The following is a 16,872-nucleotide window of genomic DNA, read 5'->3' as shown; positions in this document are numbered from 1 at the left end:
TGTATGGCTTCATTTACGTAAATGATCTCATATCTTTCAGTGGAGCCTGTAAAATACTCCTATTGATCGAATAACCATGAAGTTGAAAGTCAATCACAATGAACGCCAACTATATTTTCAGCGTGCAAGATGCCCCGTACTCAATGTGGGCAAGGAAAACATGAACAAAGTTCTAAAACCCAATAAGACCACAACTTTGGCGACGATCTCGGGTCATAATCGCGGATGACGAGAAATTGTTTGTGAGCTGTCAACCAGATCGTCGGTCAGCAGCAGCTGCTGTTGGATGCTTCAGCATGACGGCTTATCAGTTATCAGTTTTTATTTCTCAGAGCTTCGAGGCCGAGGTTATCTATATCTGCCCCCCTTTGGTGCATTCTCCGCATTTGCCGCATGGATGCTCAGATGTCAGTGGCAGTGGATTGAACTAATGGTTCGTTCCTTTTTCTCGGTGACTAGCTCGTATGATCATCGCTACTCCGGACGTCCAGTGAGCTGCAAAAGCTCCTCCATAATCAGCTGTGATCCTTAACGTTGATTAGTGGCCACAATGCTGAAATAGTCTAGAGTTTTCAGCTTGGTTAATGGATCTTATTTGATATCAGATCTTCTCGTCTCTGGAGCAGTCTTACTGATAAGGATCCCTGCTTTCAGGCTTGAGGGGCCTACGCCCAAGCCATGGCTTTACGACAAGTGACGAAAGAACTGGATGTTTTCTCTGTACGCCTACTAAGCGAGCTTTGATGTCAGCACCCTGCTGCGTTTCTGGGATCGGCTATTGCTTTGTCCCCTGCGGCGCCTTGGTCTGATCCCGCTACCTGGGCCTGCTAGCGAGTTATCCACCAAATCACAGCAAGCCGATATCCGGACCCAACTCAAGGCGAGTATTCCGTAGATAGATCGGCTTACCCCACCGTCACTGTTCATGCGCTGTTCCTGCAGGTTGCAAGATATGATCGCCCACTTGCCAAGATCTATGGAACCGGGTTCGTGGCGCCAGCAAGGCAAAGGGTTCCTGGACCAGTTCGCTATTACTTCGTCATGAAGCATGCACTCCCAGTAGCTCCAAGGCATATGAGAGACCAGAACATGGCCTTATCTGTGTGGAGATGGATCTGCAATTCATACCTTGATTCGAATTAGGCTCGGGCTCCTCTCACATCACGACCTGAACGGTATACCAGAATCCGTACCTGAACCCGACCAGTCCTTTATGTGAAGCCAGAGATAGGGTTTCTTGAATAATGCCATCATGAGAAGCACATATCTGCTTCAGGAAGGACACACGATGATCCGATAAGCTTTCCTACCGAGTTCAGCCCAGTCGTTCGTTATACTGTCAGAATTGAAAGTATATATAGAGCTTCACATCTCCCCGGAAAAGAGTACAATTCCAGCAGCATCCTTCCAATCGCAAACACCAAAGCCTCTCTTTTTCTTCCTTGTTGATCAATCGCTCTTCAGATTTCTCTATTCTATCAAATCAGACGTCAAAATGAAGGTCGCCACTGCCCTCTCTGTTCTCGCCGTTGCCGGTTCTGCTCTGGCTTCTGCTTTGCCCTCCGCTGCCAACTCTGAGAAGCGGCAAAGCGATTGCATTGGTCCTCTCCTTTGCTGTGGTAGCCTTACTACTCCTCTCGATCCACTTGTCGACCCCATCCTCGAGCTTGTGGGTATCGACGCAGCTGCAATCGTTGGCTCCGTTGGTCTTCTCTGTATGTCTCCTGTAGTTGTGGTTACCTACTCTCCTTCACTGCGCTAATGTCGACAGGCCATGCCTACGACGATACTTGCACTTCCGAGCCCCAGTGCTGCACAGAAGCCAACCTCTTGGTAAGCCTTATACCTCACCGGTGAAGCCTGACATGCGGCTAACAAAGTATAGGGAGGTACTCTCGGTCTTGGCTGCGGCCCTCTGGAGCACGGCCACTAAATGCCCAATGGTTGAAGAATTGTGATGCGTCGTGAATCAACCTGAGCGGCTGTGGTATATAGTATGTTTAGGGGTGGGATTATGCTTTTGAGTTGCTGTATTTTCAAGAGTGCATTTCGGGCTAGATATATCTACTTACAATTTTAATAAGTCACTAATTCTAATCGACCTCAATATGACCTCCGTGAAGTGAGCTCTTTTAGCTCCTTTCCCACTGGGCTTACTGTCAGCGAGTCTATTTAGATAAGACCCTGATTCACTTTCTGTGAAACCAGGTTATACTTTACCCTGTCCGCTATGGACATGTAGAAGGCACTGAGCACAACTAAGAGAAACCAGCGCGGGAATTCTAAGACATTTCCAGAGCTAAAATCATTAGTAGTCATAAAAATATTGAGACTAGTAGAAGTCCTCCGTACTCTCTAACCGCCGCTGCATTGACCATGTCAATCGTTGATGACAAGCCCCCAACCCCGCCTTCGGTTGCTGGGGCAGAATCCAAAACAAACGAGCGATAACTCGATAAGAAAATGTGACGGCTAAGGTTTCCACCCACAATCACGAAATTCCTAACCTCAACTGGGCTCCCTGGATCTGCCCACGAAACCGACAAGAGGATGGATGGTTTTACGCATAGAACATTCTGAAGCAGCAGGTTTAGCGTGTTTCACCCGCAACAACTTTGACGCTCCCAACTGAAGACGCCGTCGTAAGGCATCATCAACAGCCAAAATAGTCTACTGAGCACCAACTGACGATGGATGAAAGAAACAGCTCGACATCCACCCCTCGATATCGCAGGAAAACTCCCAGGACGAAGAACTGGTACCAGCGAAAACCAGATCAAGATTGCCTCAGTCGGTCTCAATCATCTCGGTTGAACAACGGAGATAGCGTTTCGTAAGACACGTACACAGCCCGCTGTACACGATGGCACGAGAAAGCAACGCCCCGATTGATCTCACGACCCCGGTAAAACCGAAGGAACAGACAAACCGTCCTCTCCCGCACCAGCCTGAGTTCGGGGTCCCCTCACCTCTGGGCCGCCAGCCCTACCCTCAAAATCACGGCTCAAGCAATCCTTTTAACATTCCCAAGCAGAACCGCCCTAGACCAGAGCATCATAGACCACAACAAAATTATCAACGACCACACAACCCTCTCCACCAGAATGCGAGCCGACCAAACTTTCCTCCTTCCCACGCCGCGTCCACTCCCAAGAACCGCGAGCCTTTCGACCCTTTCAAACCTGTCCGTCCCTCCGCCTACAAGAATGATGGGATGTCTCGCCCTGTCAATAATGAAGTCTTCGAGATCCGCCGCCCCGAGAATATTACTTTCGGCACTCCCAGAGCCCCAAAGACTTTTTTCGCCAATAAAGCTTCTCCGCTGAAACAAAATACTGCCGCTAAGAATCTGCAGAACTTTGTCGACCTAACAACAACAACGCCCGGAGGTGGCTTTTCTACTTCTCGGACGAGCCGGAATCCAGGATTCGGAATCTCAACGGCGAACGATTGGGTTGATACAGCGAAGGCTAATGAGAATATCAAAGCGCTGCTGGAAGGAGCATTTGAAGACGAAGATGAAAAGCAACCAAAGCCAAAAGGCAAGAAGAAAAAGAACAAGAAGAACAAGGGGAAAAAACAGAACAGCGAGAGCCCGAAAGCCAAAGAAGAGAGTTCGGATATGGATGACCTAGCCACTAAGCTGCAGGGAGTGAGTGTCAACGAGAGTCAACAAGCTGAAAACGATGACGATTTTACTACGAAGGAGAGCACCAATGAAACAGATGAACAGGAAGTCGAGGACGAGAAGGACGGCAGTGACGCTGGTTCGGAAACCGAGGAAGACAGTGAAGACGAAGACGATGATGGGGTTGTCGAAGGCCTGAGGGTTCAACTGCTCCCTCACCAGCGGCAGGGAGTAAACTGGATGTGCGCTAAAGAGATCGGCTCACTGAAACCCAGAAAGGAGGAGAAGGGCGTGCTCCCGAAGGGTGGTATTCTAGCAGACGATATGGGTCTTGGAAAGACAGTCCAAGCCATCGCCCTGATGCTCACAAATCAGAAGCCGAAAGACGGGTCGAGACGTCAACCAGCACTGTCCGATCACGACCGAAAACCTGAAGATACTGATGAAGAAAGTGCCGAGTCGAGAAATCTCCCGAAAGGCTTGAGCAAATCCACTCTGGTCGTCGCACCTCTCGCATTGATCAAACAGTGGGAATCCGAGATCAAAACCAAGGTTGAACCTTCCCACAGGCTCCGAGTCCTTGTATACCACGGCAATGCAAGGGCTAAAGCAACTGACAGTTTGGACGACTATGATGTTGTCATCACTACATATGGTACCCTGACTTCTGAGCACAACGCAGTGACCAAGAACGATAAGAAGGCGGGCATTTTCTCCGTCTACTGGTACCGCATCATTCTCGATGAAGCCCACACCATCAAAAACCGCAACGCAAAGGCAACACAGGCAGCATATGCATTGGATGCTGAGTACCGTTGGTGCCTTTCAGGCACGCCCATGCAGAACAATCTCGATGAGTTACAGAGTCTGATTAGGTTTCTCCGAATCAAGCCATACAACGATTTGGCTAATTGGAAGGACCAAATTACACGGCCATTAGCGAACGGGCGCGGTGGACTCGCAATTGAACGGCTACAAGTTGTCCTTAAAGCCTTCATGAAGCGCCGTACCAAAGACGTGCTAAAGCTTAATGCCAACCTTAAGCCTGGTGAAGAAGCTGACGGGGAAAAGAAAAATCCCGGGTTTCAAATCGTCAAGCGTGAGGTGGTCAAAGTCGCAGTTGACTTTATGCCCGGGGAGAAGAATTTTTACGAGCGACTGGAACAGCGAACGGACAACAGTCTCGAAAAGATGATGGGTGATTCTAAAATAGATTATGCTGGGGCGCTGACTTTACTGTTACGACTCCGACAGTGCTGTAACCATCCCGATTTGGTCAGAAGCGACCTGGCTAAAGACAAGGATGTCCTCTTGCAGACGGGTACTTCGAACAGTCAATCATCGTCCAAAAAGCAGGATGAGCTGGATGATGTGGCGGATCTATTTGGTGCACTGAGTGTTGTGTCAAAGAAATGCGACATCTGTCAGATGACATTGAGCCAAGTCGAATCTACCGGAGGAGGTAGCAGATGCAGTGACTGTGAGAAAGATTTCAACACGCCTTTTGTTGCAGACGGGGCCAAGAAGAAGGAGGAGGAGGAGGAGGAGGAGAAGAAGAAGAAGAAGAAGGCATCCGAGCATATTGCCGACCCCACCGCGTCTCCATCAGAACGCCGACTGCAAAACCGCATGGCTCGCTTCCGCAGAAATAGAAAGATCGTGATGGATAGTGATGACGAAGAAGAGGATGACGGTGAATGGCTTGTTCCCGAAAGTCAGCGTACAGGGCTATCTCTAGGCAAAGTCGGCGGTTCCGACGACGAAGATGCAGAAGGCGGCGGCGAATGGCTTCGTTCTGACGATTCTGAAACTGATGACGAACCTGAATCGCCTAGTCAGCGGGGAGCTCACCGCAAACCCCAGGTTGAAGAGGACTCTGACGATGATATCTACTTGAATCCCGGAGACGACGAAAACCAGGTTCTCCCATCGACCAAGATCCGTCAATTGATGAAAATTCTTCGACGAGAAGCGCCCGATTTTAAGTTCATCGTGTTTTCCGTCTTTACTTCTATGCTTGATAAAATTGAGCCGTTCCTCAGCCGCGCTGGTATCGGTTATGCACGATACGACGGAAGCATGCGCAATGACCTCCGAGAGGCGAGTCTGGAGAAACTCAGGAACCACCGGGGGACCCGTGTACTGCTTTGTAGTTTGCGGGCTGGGGCGCTGGGGCTGAATCTCACTGCAGCAAGTCGCGTGGTCATTTTAGAACCATTCTGGAACCCGGTAAGCTTACTTCTTCCCCACGCGATTGACAATGAGCTAATTCGGGCCCTTAGTTCGTGGAAGAGCAAGCGATTGATCGTGTGCACCGACTTAACCAGACAGTGGATGTCAAAATCTACAAGATGATCATTAAAGACACCGTCGAAGAGCGAATCCTGGATCTACAAGAGCGAAAACGCGAACTCGCTAATGTGACCATCGAAGGCAAGACGGCAGCGGCCAAATTGACGATGAACGACATGATGGCACTGTTTGGCAGAGACGCCGAGTCGCGATACACAGGCGGCCAGAGCAGTTTGGAATTCTCGCCGCAGAAGGGAAATCTGCTGAGGTCCGATTACGAATCCTCTACTCAGAACCGGTCAAATGGCGCTCCTGAAGGCTCTCGTGATCGCAAAGGCAAACAAGAAAGACGAGTGCCTTCGACTGAAAACTCTGTTTATGCAAGACGGTGGTAGACTGGCTACTGGAACGGGGAGTTTGGGTTAGTGTAACGATGAATGGAAATAGAACGGCGTGAATGTTGGATGGGAAGGGATGCATTGGGAGAGTTTCTGCATATTAGGTTTCGGGACTGCCGTTTTTCTCTGGACTGGAGTTTGGCACTGTATATTTCTTACTATTATCGGCTGCATTTACCTACTCCGTAGCAAAGGTGACATATTTGGTCAAATTTAGATACATGTCATATTCTGAGCACAGTCATTCCTTGATGGACTGATAGGCAGAGGCTGACAGTGACAGCGGAGTCTGAGCGTGGATGGATGGCCTGTCAGCTAGTAGTGGAGATAACGGTAGGACTCCCCAAGGCGATGGATATGAAGCTTTAGCCCCTGAAAGCGAATTGGGGATTTGAAAAGGCTTCTAGAAGTCTCAAAGAAGGCGAGCGACACGTAAGATCGAACACTGGGAGGAAAGGGAAAAAGAAAGCATGCCGCCACAAGTTACAGCAGAAGGCTCGACTCAGGCGGTGTTTTTAGACATGTCTCATGTGAAGGAGGATCGAATGATTGATGAAGGCGCGACAGTCGACTGGTCAGAAGGTTGCGAGGAGATGAAACGCGATCTGCAGCTCTCAGCCTGCGAACGAAATGAATGAAAAACGTGGCGGCCACGAGCTGTGGTCGGCCATGGAAGCCCTGCAAAGGTCACAGTCACCTTTTGCAGGGAAAATCAATAGTCAATCCAGTAACACTGGATGCAAAGTGAGCAAGAGTCTCATAACTGATCCATTCGCTGACTTGGCCTTGTTTGCCCCAAAATCTTGACTTTTTCGGGTGCTTGGCTGGGAGTGTCTATCTCTATCCACATCACAGACTGCTAGACTAGTAGCGGCCCGCCTCCATCAACTTCCCCGTCGCCAGTCGACGAACTCTCCTTTTCAACCACATCTCGTTTCGCCCTCACTTCAGTTTTCTGCCCCTTCCCAAACCCCGTCCTCCCGACAATCCCTCTACTAGTTCTCTTTCTCTCTTGGCTCCGCCGTTTCTCCATTCCGGTACGTACGTCACCCTCGCTCTCCAGCCATACCTTCGCCGGCGCCGTTTTTCCCCTGCCCGCTCCGTCGGGGTCTCCTGCACACGCCCGTCTGTGAACTCAAACGGTTCTTTGTTCAGATGAGAGACCTCCAATATTAGCCTCTAACTTGTTATGTCTAGGCCTGGATGCGGTGAATCTTCAGTTAAACCCCGCCGTCCGCTGCTCCTTCCGCATCTCCGTTCTTTTCCCCCGGTCTCCGTCCGTCAATCACGAGCAACCCCGACCGCAACCCGTCCGCTTCAGCAATTCGTACCACAATTCGGATGGAAGGCTGTCGCAGGTAACGCGAAACGACGAATCTAGCTCTGTTGTATACCGCTTTCTAGATGGGAAACTCCCAGGGGAGACAGGTCGCCTCCGACAATGAGGGTAGGTGTATACCCCGGCAGACCGAAGCTATGCAATAGGCATTGGCCTGCACATCTCGCATGAGAGGGATGGCGAGGTTTGGCTGACACTGGGGCAGTGAACTTGAATCAGTTTCGGCTACTTCGAGTTGTCGGGAAAGGTGCTTTCGGCAAAGTCCGTATAGTGGAGAAAAAGGATACGGGCTTAACTTTTGCTTTGAAGTATATTCGGAAAGAGGAAGGTGCGTACTTCTCTAGACGAATTTTTTTTATTCTTTTTATCATCGCTGACCGGTTATTCTCGCTGCAGTTGTCCGCTCGGAAAGTGTACGGAATATTATTCGAGAACGGCGAATGCTGGAACATCTCAACCATCCCTTTCTTTGTAATTTGCGATACAGCTTCCAGGATATAGAGTACATGTGTGTTTTTACCTCCGGTGATATTCGAACCGTTGCTGACTTTACAAGCTACATTGTGGTCGATTTAATGAATGGTGGTGATCTGCGATTCCATATCTCGCGAAAATGCTTTACAGAAGAAGCAGTGAGGTTTTGGCTCGCTGAGCTTGGTTGCGCTCTGAGATACATTCACTCGCAGGGCATCATTCATCGAGATGTCAAGCCGGACAATGTGCTACTAGACTCGGAAGGACACGTTCACCTTGCAGACTTTGTAAGTTCTCCACATGATGTCTAGATATGGACTGGCTCTGACTCGCGGCAGAACGTGGCGTCCGACTTTAGACCTGGAAAGCCTCTCACGAGTAAGTCAGGTACACTCGCATATCTCGCTCCGGAAGTGTACGAGGGAGGAGGATATTTTTTTGAAGTCGATTGGTGGTCATTGGGGGTTACATTTTACGAATGCATCTACAACAAGAGACCCTTTGAAGGCCGGTCTCAAGACACCCTCAGCGAGAACATCAAAAAGGCCCAACCGAAATACTACGTTACCAACCCCGCCGTATCCATTCCCTGCTTGCGCGCCATGTCGGCCTTGATGGAGAAGGACCGAAGCAAACGGATTGGCGCGGTTAGTTTTGAGAGCTTTACCTCACATCAGTTTTTCGCAGACATCGACTTTGAGGCACTAGAACGAAAAGAAGTGCCCCCGGTATTCCGGCCATCCAGCGACAAGACGAACTTCGATGCTACGTATGACCTGGAGGAGCTACTCTTGGAGGAAGCTCCGCTCGAAGCTAGAGCGCGAAGGCAGAAACCAAGAGCTGAGCTGAGGGAGGATGCGACTGCGAAGGAGATTCGCGAAGATGAACTTCACCGACTGATTGAAACAATGTTTGAGCCCTTTGATTACACAGCCGTAACCTACCGCGGAAATGCTGCTGAAGCAATTGCGTCTGTTGCGAATCCTGAAGATTGTATCCAAACTGCAGCTTCATCAACGCATTCACGACACTACTCTCAACCTGATTCTACGCGAGGCTCACCTGCACGCGCGGAAGGATCGCCGTCTCGCTTGACGCTACCAGACAATCAGTCTTCAATTGGTGTGGCTCTAGAGGGCACAACTAGCCAGCCTCTGAGTCCTGCGTCACAGACACCTCCTCCCGCTACAGCTCCCAACTTCGCTCGCCCTTTCGTCCCACCGGCAGCAGCACGGGCTCGACCAACGGCTCGCAAGACCAGCAAGGGGGGTGGTGTGCAAATGGTTCTCGAGGAAGCGGGCAGCTGGAGTGAGCTTGCCGATCAGAGTGCCACCCTTCCCGCCGAAGGGTTCGATGCTAGCGGCAAAGGAAAGTCTACTAATAGTGGTATGCTTTCCTTCCTGAGCCGCAAGAAGGGACGTGACAGGAGTCCGAAGCCGCAGGAACCTGGTGTTCTGGGCAAGGAAGGTGCACGACAAATCATCAGCTGATTTATACGCGGGATGCATTCTTCCTTAATCATCACATTCGTATTGGTGATTACTTGTGCATTTCGAAGTCACCAATAGAGTCCGCTGAGAACGGACCAAGGCGTGCACGGGCTAGTTGGCGAATATCTCGGTCAAGACCACTGGTGACCAGCAATACTCTTCGACAATCCTTCTCGACTACATGCAGCAATATGGCGCTGACGACTATGATAACTCTGGCGTCCTAAACCAATTCATGGCCAGGCAGCAGTGGTATATCGAACCCGAGAGTTGAACTAATGTCGACTCCGAGATTCAATACCATAATCAGATTCTTTTCCATTTTCGATACCTGATTCGATTCCCCTGGCTTCAGCGCTCATATGCCTCCATTTGCCTGTATTTCCATTTCATCTCTTATCTCCTTACCTGGGTTGGCTCCGGAGTTAACAGAACGGGGTGGCTAACTGACTTAACTGACTGACATATGATGACCGGACATACATATAATCTCATCTATGCATACCATTTTCTTTCAACTATTCGGATGTATTCCCTCACGTTCCCATATCCGTTCCGGTTCCGGTTTCTGCTTCTGGTTTTTTTTTTTCTCCTTTTAAGATTGATCCGTATCGAGTGGCTTCTGTCTCTGATTTGTACTCGAAATCTTGGACGCTGAGACCAATACCCACTTACCCCTCTCACATTCATGCATGTTCTTGACATCGCAGACGCATGCAATATGCATATGCAGGCGGACTTCTTTGTAATTAATGATGGTCGATTTTCTTTACATATACTACCTCCTGGGAATGCCATAGAGATTTGGAATGGATATAGCGTGCACGCTGTTTTTAAATGATTTTCTATCTACTAGCGCCCCGACAGGGTATTCTACTTGTCAAGGCACTCGGGAAACGCCGGACTAGCGCGACGATAAATGGAAAGAAATGTAAGCCGAGAAATTGGAAACAAAACGTGGCTCTATACATCATCGACAGAGACCCGTATTGACGGAAATATGCAATCTCGATTGTTGCGTGGGGAGGCTTGAGACTGTTGTGAGCCGTCAATCTTGCTAATCTTTTCCGAGGGTATACCCATCATCAACAGAGATTGTTCATCAGTTCCCAGATAACTCCTGAAACCTCGACTGCACACCAGCACCCACATTCGACGCCTCAATCTCACTCGGTGCTCTATACTGAGCATTAGTAGGCGGTTTATACGGTGCAGGACCACTCAGTTCGGAGACTGGCTGACTGGGTTGCCCGCCATACTGTCCCGCCGCTCCAACCCCCGGTGGATACTGTTGCGCCTGCTGCATCTGTAACTGCTGCGCCTGGATCTTAGCGCGACGGCGGAAGTAGAAGGCTGCGAGACCGGCGAGGGCGAGGGCGGGCACGCCCAGGCCTACGCCGACGCCGATGCCGACTTTGGCGCCAGCGTCGAGGCCGCTCTCGCCATCATTACCAGATAAGGAGGGGATGGTTGATTGGGAATCGGCGGTGGTGTCGGTGTTGTTGGCGACTGGGGTTGAGGATGGGGCTTGTGTTGAAGTTGTGGTTGTCGAGGATGAGGCGTTGATGCGAAAGTAGGATGAGGAGAAGTAGGGATTTCCGCCCTGTGAAGCGCGGTTCTCGTTCCAGAGGGTGGCGAAGAAGACGTCGTTCCAGCTTAGGTCGACGTCTGGGTTCATGTCGTAGGTGTACTTGCTGGGCGGATTGTTTTCATTTTCTGCGTTCTTGATTAGTATTGCGTAAATATCGCTTACAGAACCCTATCCTCATTTCTGGGGTCCGGACTAGGGTTAGTTGAGCAAACCTACCGAAAAGGGGAATGGCAGAGGCATTCTCATTTTGGTATAAGATGAGACTGACTCTTGTCCAATTCGTTATCCAAGTAAAGGTGAAGTTGTCACTTCGTGTATAGACAGGATATTGATCTGTGTTGTTTCCGCTGTCAAGTTGTTCTTGCTGCGAACCGGGGCTCAGGAAGAAATTTGTCGCTTGGGCGTAGCATAGGCTAGCGCCGTAGACGACGAGAAAAGGGACGGAGGACTTCATCCCCTTTACGCTTGTCTGTCTAGTACGTAGGAGTACGAAGTATGTGGCTCAGGAGGTTGGAGGGATGTTAGGAAGGGCTGTTAGGAATCGGGCCGTGGACGCGGTTATGAAAGGCGACCCTGAGATGGCACAGCGTAAACCTCCTTCAGGAGGAGAATCCAGGAACTTCGAAAATGAACCCGAGGCCTGGGCTTGCCGTTTTTATTAAGTTTATTGGCTTGAGTCAGCCTCAGCGCAGGTCTCTCCACAGACCTGCCATGCAAATGCAGATCGGGGGCCGTGATGAGTGGGTTCGCTGTATTTACATAGTGCCTGGCATCCGGAGTCTGGCACCTGCTCAGCCCTCAGCTGAGCCTTATTTCAGGGCCCTAAACGGCTCGCAAGGTGACGCGAAAGCCTCTGTCGTCATTTGGCCCCCGAAGTTATATTTCGCTTTGCAGGAATAAGCCTGAAACGAGACAGTGCAGGATGAATTGATAGGAATTGATAGGTCACCGACTTGACCCGACCAATTTGGAGATTCCGGCATTTAGCTGCGCTGATGGGATGATCTAAATCCCAACGGCGCCTGGGATTGATTGTCTTAGTAGGCGCACATATTATTTTTGCAGAACTCCGCGTCAGACAAGAACCCAACGATAATAAGGACGAATCTGATTTTCGCGCGACCACTCGGCTCGCGGAATTCCAATTATAGCAGGATTTATACCGCTGCACTTGTGCCAATCAAGCAATGGAAATAATCGCTGGCCGGCCAGTCGAGGTTGTGTGGAGGCGGCAGTAAAGCGCGGGCTGCAGTTGGTCTCGCCTAGTGTCAGTTAGCGCTTTGATTGGCAGGTAAGCTAACGATCAAACGGGTTGCCTGAAACTCGACGAACGATGACTGTGTATCGTCGCAATCAGATGGAGACCGTCATGATGCCGATGCATGGCTAAGTGTGGAGCGGAGCCTGAAGTCTGAAAGAGCTGGAGTAGTGTTGTTCCATCCCTGGCGCCGGCCTCGTCAGCCTTTGAACCTCACAATTCGACCTCATGTCGACGGCCATCCTCTTCTAATCTCCATCCCCAACTTCTTTTCATTTCAATTCTTCCCCATGCGATCACCGGACTCGTGGCTTTCTCTTAAGCCCCGGAAGACCGCGTGGGTGGCGCTGGCCGCCATTTGCCTGGCCTGCACTCTCTTGCTGCTCTTTCATCAGTATGAGGACATCCCACTGTCCTCATCCTCAAACCTACCAGCCACCAAAGTCCTGGAAACTCAGACTAGTGGTGATTTCAGAAACACGCCAACCACTCCAAGCAGCAGCAGCAGCAGCAGCAGTAGTGCCACCAAATACAACCCCAGCAATGCCGTGCAAGGCGATCGCCGCTGTCAAGCCTTTGCTGACCCCGGCAACGTCGCCTTCGTGATCAAAACCGGCGCTACTGAAGTCTACGAGAAACTCCCCACGCAGCTCCTTACCACACTCGGCTGCGTCCAAGACTTCCTCCTCTTCTCCGACCTTGATGAGCAAATTGGTCCCTACCGTCTTCGCGACACTCTCGCCGACTTCAACGAGACTCTCAAGGCCACGCTCCCTGATTTCGAGCTATACCGTCTGCAGCATGAGTTCCGTCGTACAAACCAGGATATGGCGCCCCTAAAGGGCGAGCATGCATGGAAGCTCGATAAATACAAGTTCCTGCATATGGTGGAAAAGGCGTGGCTGGAGCGCCCGGGTCGCGATTGGTACTTTTTCTTTGAGACGGATACGTACATTGTGTGGACTAATCTGGTGCTTTGGCTGCAACGTATTTCGCCGCCTACTGAGCCGCTATATCTGGGCTCTGTTGCGTACTTTATGAATGATCCTTTTGCGCACGGTGGCTCCGGGATTATGATTTCCGGTAAGCTCCTTGAGCAGTTCATTGGTGGGGAGCCCGGGCTCGCCAATAAGTACGACGATGCTTTTACGTCAAACTGCTGCGGAGACTCTGTGCTCGCGAACACCATCCGCGCGGAGCTGGACATCCAAGTCCAGAATATGTTTCCTCAAATCAACGGAGAGAAGCCGTCTACGCTCCCGTTCGGCCCGACGCACTGGTGCCAGCCCGTCGTGACAATGCACCACCTCCACCCGCGGGAGCGAACGGCGATCTTTGATTTCGAGCAGGCTCGGCCGGACCTAACTGTACTTCTCCCCTTCCCTCTTTATTCCGCCTTTCTATCACCAATACATAACTAACAATTGTTTTTACGCACAGCAACCACTAACCTTCGCCGAACTCTCCCACCTCTCTTTCCCCAACGCCACAATGCTTGAGTTCGAAGAGGACTGGGACAACCTCTCGAATATCGGGATTGAATTCGCTGGCGCGCTCTCCCCCTCCCTGGAAGCCTGCCGTGACGCCTGCAAGGGCTTAAAGCAGTGCTTTCAATGGCGGTATGATACAGAGGGGAAATGCGAGGTGTCGACGCAGGCGTTCCGCATCGGCGGGAAGAGATGGCCGACCAAGGACGGGAAACGGGTTTTCTCGGGGTGGAACGTTGATGTGATAAGGCAATGGAGAGAGGAGAATCCTTGCCATGGGGTTAAGTGGGTTGATCCGAACCCCCCTAATTCATGATCGTAATTTATTGGAGTTGGTGTGGTTGATGCTGGCTGATTGGGTTTTTTTTGGCACTCTTTGCTGCTCTTATGGGACTGGCTCTTTGGAGAGGAGCGCATTTTCTTGGTTTGCGGCGCAGGCGGGACGATTTGATATCAATTTCTGTTTATTATCCCTGGGATATCGGATCTGTAACGACGTCTTTATGGTTGTCTAGATCAGCGCTGCGTCTTCATGAGCTTATCTTGTTTGTTTGAGACAGATTAGATATTCTCATGCCGGTATATAGATAGCTATCTTATGTACAACCTGTAAATACATGCGTCCAATCATTCATGTTCAACGCGTAATCGCGGACCGACGAGTATGAAATAAGTAAAAGCTAAAGGACCGATAGTAGAAGAAGAAGAAGGAGGGAAAAAAAAAAATGGAAATCGTTATGAAGAGGCTGCTGTTTCCTTCGGCGCAGGCGGATTTTGGCCTTCTTCCCCACCAACGTCGTTCTTCCACGACCCGGCATACTGATGTGATACTAGGTATGGGCCCTGATCCGTCGGATTGCCACCTTGCAGCGCTGCAAAGGCGGCTTGTGGTAGGACCAAGATATCACCGAGGAGCTTCGGCTCTTTCAGCTGGCGGATGTGTTGTTTCGTGATATCCTGACCGGTCTCCTCAGAGACGCTTTGAAGCAACGCCATCGTAATAGCCTGCGGGCCGGTGACAGCCACTACCTCCCCGACCATGGCTTTCGTGACTTGTGACAGACTGACATGGTTTTCAATTGCCGTTGTCTTGAGCTGTTTCACGACATACTCGATGACATTCTTGAAGTGTAGGAGATGCGGCTTGGCCATAATGGTCCAGCTGGTGAACTGCCATCCGTCGAACTCTATGCCGACAACCACGTTGACGGGGTGTTCCGTATCCTCGGTATACTTTTCAGGAATCCACTCGGACACAGGAACTTCGTCTTGGACATCGAGATCGCTCCAGATACCGCCGTCGGCGTATAGAATGAGGACGCGAAGAAAATCGGCTTTGAGAATGGGCACTTGGAGGGCCATATATGTTTCGAGCACGTCCGGCCAATCCGCATAGTTCTCTCGGACGTATTGGTCGGCGCTCTCGTCGGTGAGGAGCTCATGGCGGAAATGGGGGTTCTTCTCGAGCCATAGGTCCATCAACTTCTGAGCATGCTCGTTGACACCCTTCGGACCGCATTTATGCCATATCTTCGCGGGGAATGTAGGAGAAGCTTCGTGTGCGAGAAGGGCCTTGATGCCTGTAGTGGTGTCCTCGTCGGGTTGAGATTTGAGTCCGTTCGCGGGTGCGGGTGCGTTTGCGGTCTTCTCGGCGTTGATGGTTTTCGTAGCCGTCACTGTGGCAGTGACAGTTACAGTAGCGGAATCTATTTTGGAGGTGATCGCGGCAGGTAGAGAGGTTTGTAGTGACATTTCAAGGGATTCATTTTTCGTGTTGAGACGGATCACTCGGTGAAAAAGGTACATGTTGAAGATGAGCAGAAAGACGACAATGGCCGCCACATAGCGACTTGAGCTCACCATGAGGCTCGCCATGCTGAAACGAAGATATAGAATGAGAAACCAGAACGAAAAGAATTATAAGAGACCCAGATGAAAAGAGAGTGCGGAATATTGATTATTATTCAGAGAGGAGTGAATGTGGGAACGACTTATTGGCCAGATCGCATGGCGGATTATTGTCTCTCAATAGTGCTCCAGACAGAAACTTTGGCTTGCGAAAGATGACGAAGTGTGAATTGAGGCTTATGCAGGGGCCAGCTGGTCGCTCATTAAACGGTGTCAACAGCGACGCTGGACACGCAATTCACCAAAAAAAAGTTGAAGTTCAGGAAAAGGACACTTGACAGAGTCGGTCTTCACCACCTTGAATATAGGAGTCTAGATGATGAGCGGAAAATCAGCCGCTTTGACGAAATGGCTAAATTTGGCGAGAGGATCCCTCTGGAATCTGGATCAGGAGAGACACTTTGACAAGAAAAGAGGCCACGCTCCGGTCAGATTTGCTCGGTCCCTAAATTGGGGCCGTCGCAGGCGCCGCCCGGCTGGACTTGAAAGACCCTGCTGGAAGGTCCGCGGCATCCATGGGATTTCATTAGCCCACCAGGCACAAAAGAGGGTCATCTCATGCATCCACTGCGCCTCCGCCATTACGGCCATGGTTGTTCTTGGCTGTCGACCATTGGGCGAGACGCCAATTGGATTATTTCGGGTCCATTGAAGGAATGTGCCGCTCAGCTTTACGAGCATCGGCCGATTGATTCTCGTTTCGGCAGCGGTGGATGTATATTCCGTTGCTTACATAATTGCCCCTACCGCTGATTGCAGGAGCGTAGCCACAGTTTGCAATCTACGCGAGACGAGGGCAATAAGATATTTTGAGATACTGTCAATCTTAGTCGAGATTACTTTTTAGATTTTAGTCAGTGCATAAGCTCTCCATGCGCCATGGAATCATAAAACTGTGCGCAAGTTCGTGGTTGGGCACGTGCCAGCCTCACGCTATCCCAATTAGGAAATCATGAAACATTCAGGCAACGACATCACAAAAACAGCTGGCCAGCTTGGCTGCTCTT

The 16,872-nt window shown here is 50.5% G+C and overlaps 6 protein-coding genes across 6 annotated transcripts, besides 1 other annotated feature; 4 read left to right on the top strand and 2 right to left on the bottom strand.

Moving 5' to 3' along the window:
- Positions 1–16,872: part of a sequence feature (contig 1.129 1..627835(1)) that runs on past both edges of the window.
- Positions 1,496–1,933, top strand: ANIA_07539 (hydrophobin family protein; the record flags this gene model as incomplete). The annotated part of the gene is made up of 3 exons (XM_675716.1): positions 1,496–1,715; positions 1,772–1,833; positions 1,886–1,933. The coding sequence occupies 3 exons, from the start codon at positions 1,496–1,498 to the stop codon at positions 1,931–1,933; spliced, it is 330 nt and encodes a 109-aa protein (XP_680808.1).
- Positions 2,864–6,315, top strand: ANIA_07538 (putative SNF2 family helicase/ATPase; the record flags this gene model as incomplete). Its single annotated transcript, XM_675715.1, has 2 exons — positions 2,864–5,857; positions 5,911–6,315. 2 exons carry the CDS (start codon positions 2,864–2,866, stop codon positions 6,313–6,315), a joined length of 3,399 nt encoding a protein of 1,132 aa, XP_680807.1.
- Positions 6,949–9,621, top strand: ANIA_07537 (protein ppk33; the record flags this gene model as incomplete). Its single annotated transcript, XM_675714.1, has 8 exons — positions 6,949–7,062; positions 7,190–7,355; positions 7,516–7,676; positions 7,723–7,765; positions 7,863–7,985; positions 8,159–8,418; positions 8,470–8,509; positions 8,639–9,621. The coding sequence occupies 8 exons, from the start codon at positions 6,949–6,951 to the stop codon at positions 9,619–9,621; spliced, it is 1,890 nt and encodes a 629-aa protein (XP_680806.1).
- Positions 10,724–11,458, bottom strand: ANIA_07536 (uncharacterized protein; the record flags this gene model as incomplete). Its single annotated transcript, XM_675713.1, has 2 exons — positions 10,724–11,344; positions 11,429–11,458. The coding sequence occupies 2 exons, from the start codon at positions 11,456–11,458 to the stop codon at positions 10,724–10,726; spliced, it is 651 nt and encodes a 216-aa protein (XP_680805.1).
- Positions 12,761–14,341, top strand: ANIA_07535 (uncharacterized protein; the record flags this gene model as incomplete). Its single annotated transcript, XM_675712.2, has 2 exons — positions 12,761–13,837; positions 13,911–14,341. The coding sequence occupies 2 exons, from the start codon at positions 12,761–12,763 to the stop codon at positions 14,271–14,273; spliced, it is 1,440 nt and encodes a 479-aa protein (XP_680804.1). The 3' UTR covers positions 14,274–14,341.
- On the bottom strand, positions 14,693–15,832 carry ANIA_07534 (glycosyltransferase family 32 protein; the record flags this gene model as incomplete). Its single annotated transcript, XM_675711.1, has 1 exon — positions 14,693–15,832. The coding sequence occupies one exon, from the start codon at positions 15,830–15,832 to the stop codon at positions 14,693–14,695; it is 1,140 nt and encodes a 379-aa protein (XP_680803.1).

This window comes from Aspergillus nidulans, chromosome IV, assembly GCF_000011425.1.
Source record: "Aspergillus nidulans FGSC A4 chromosome IV".
NCBI classification, from domain to species: Eukaryota; Fungi; Ascomycota; class Eurotiomycetes; order Eurotiales; family Aspergillaceae; genus Aspergillus; species Aspergillus nidulans.
The sequence above is the reverse complement of the archived record's forward strand: the minus strand, read 5'-3'. Positions and strand labels throughout refer to the sequence as shown.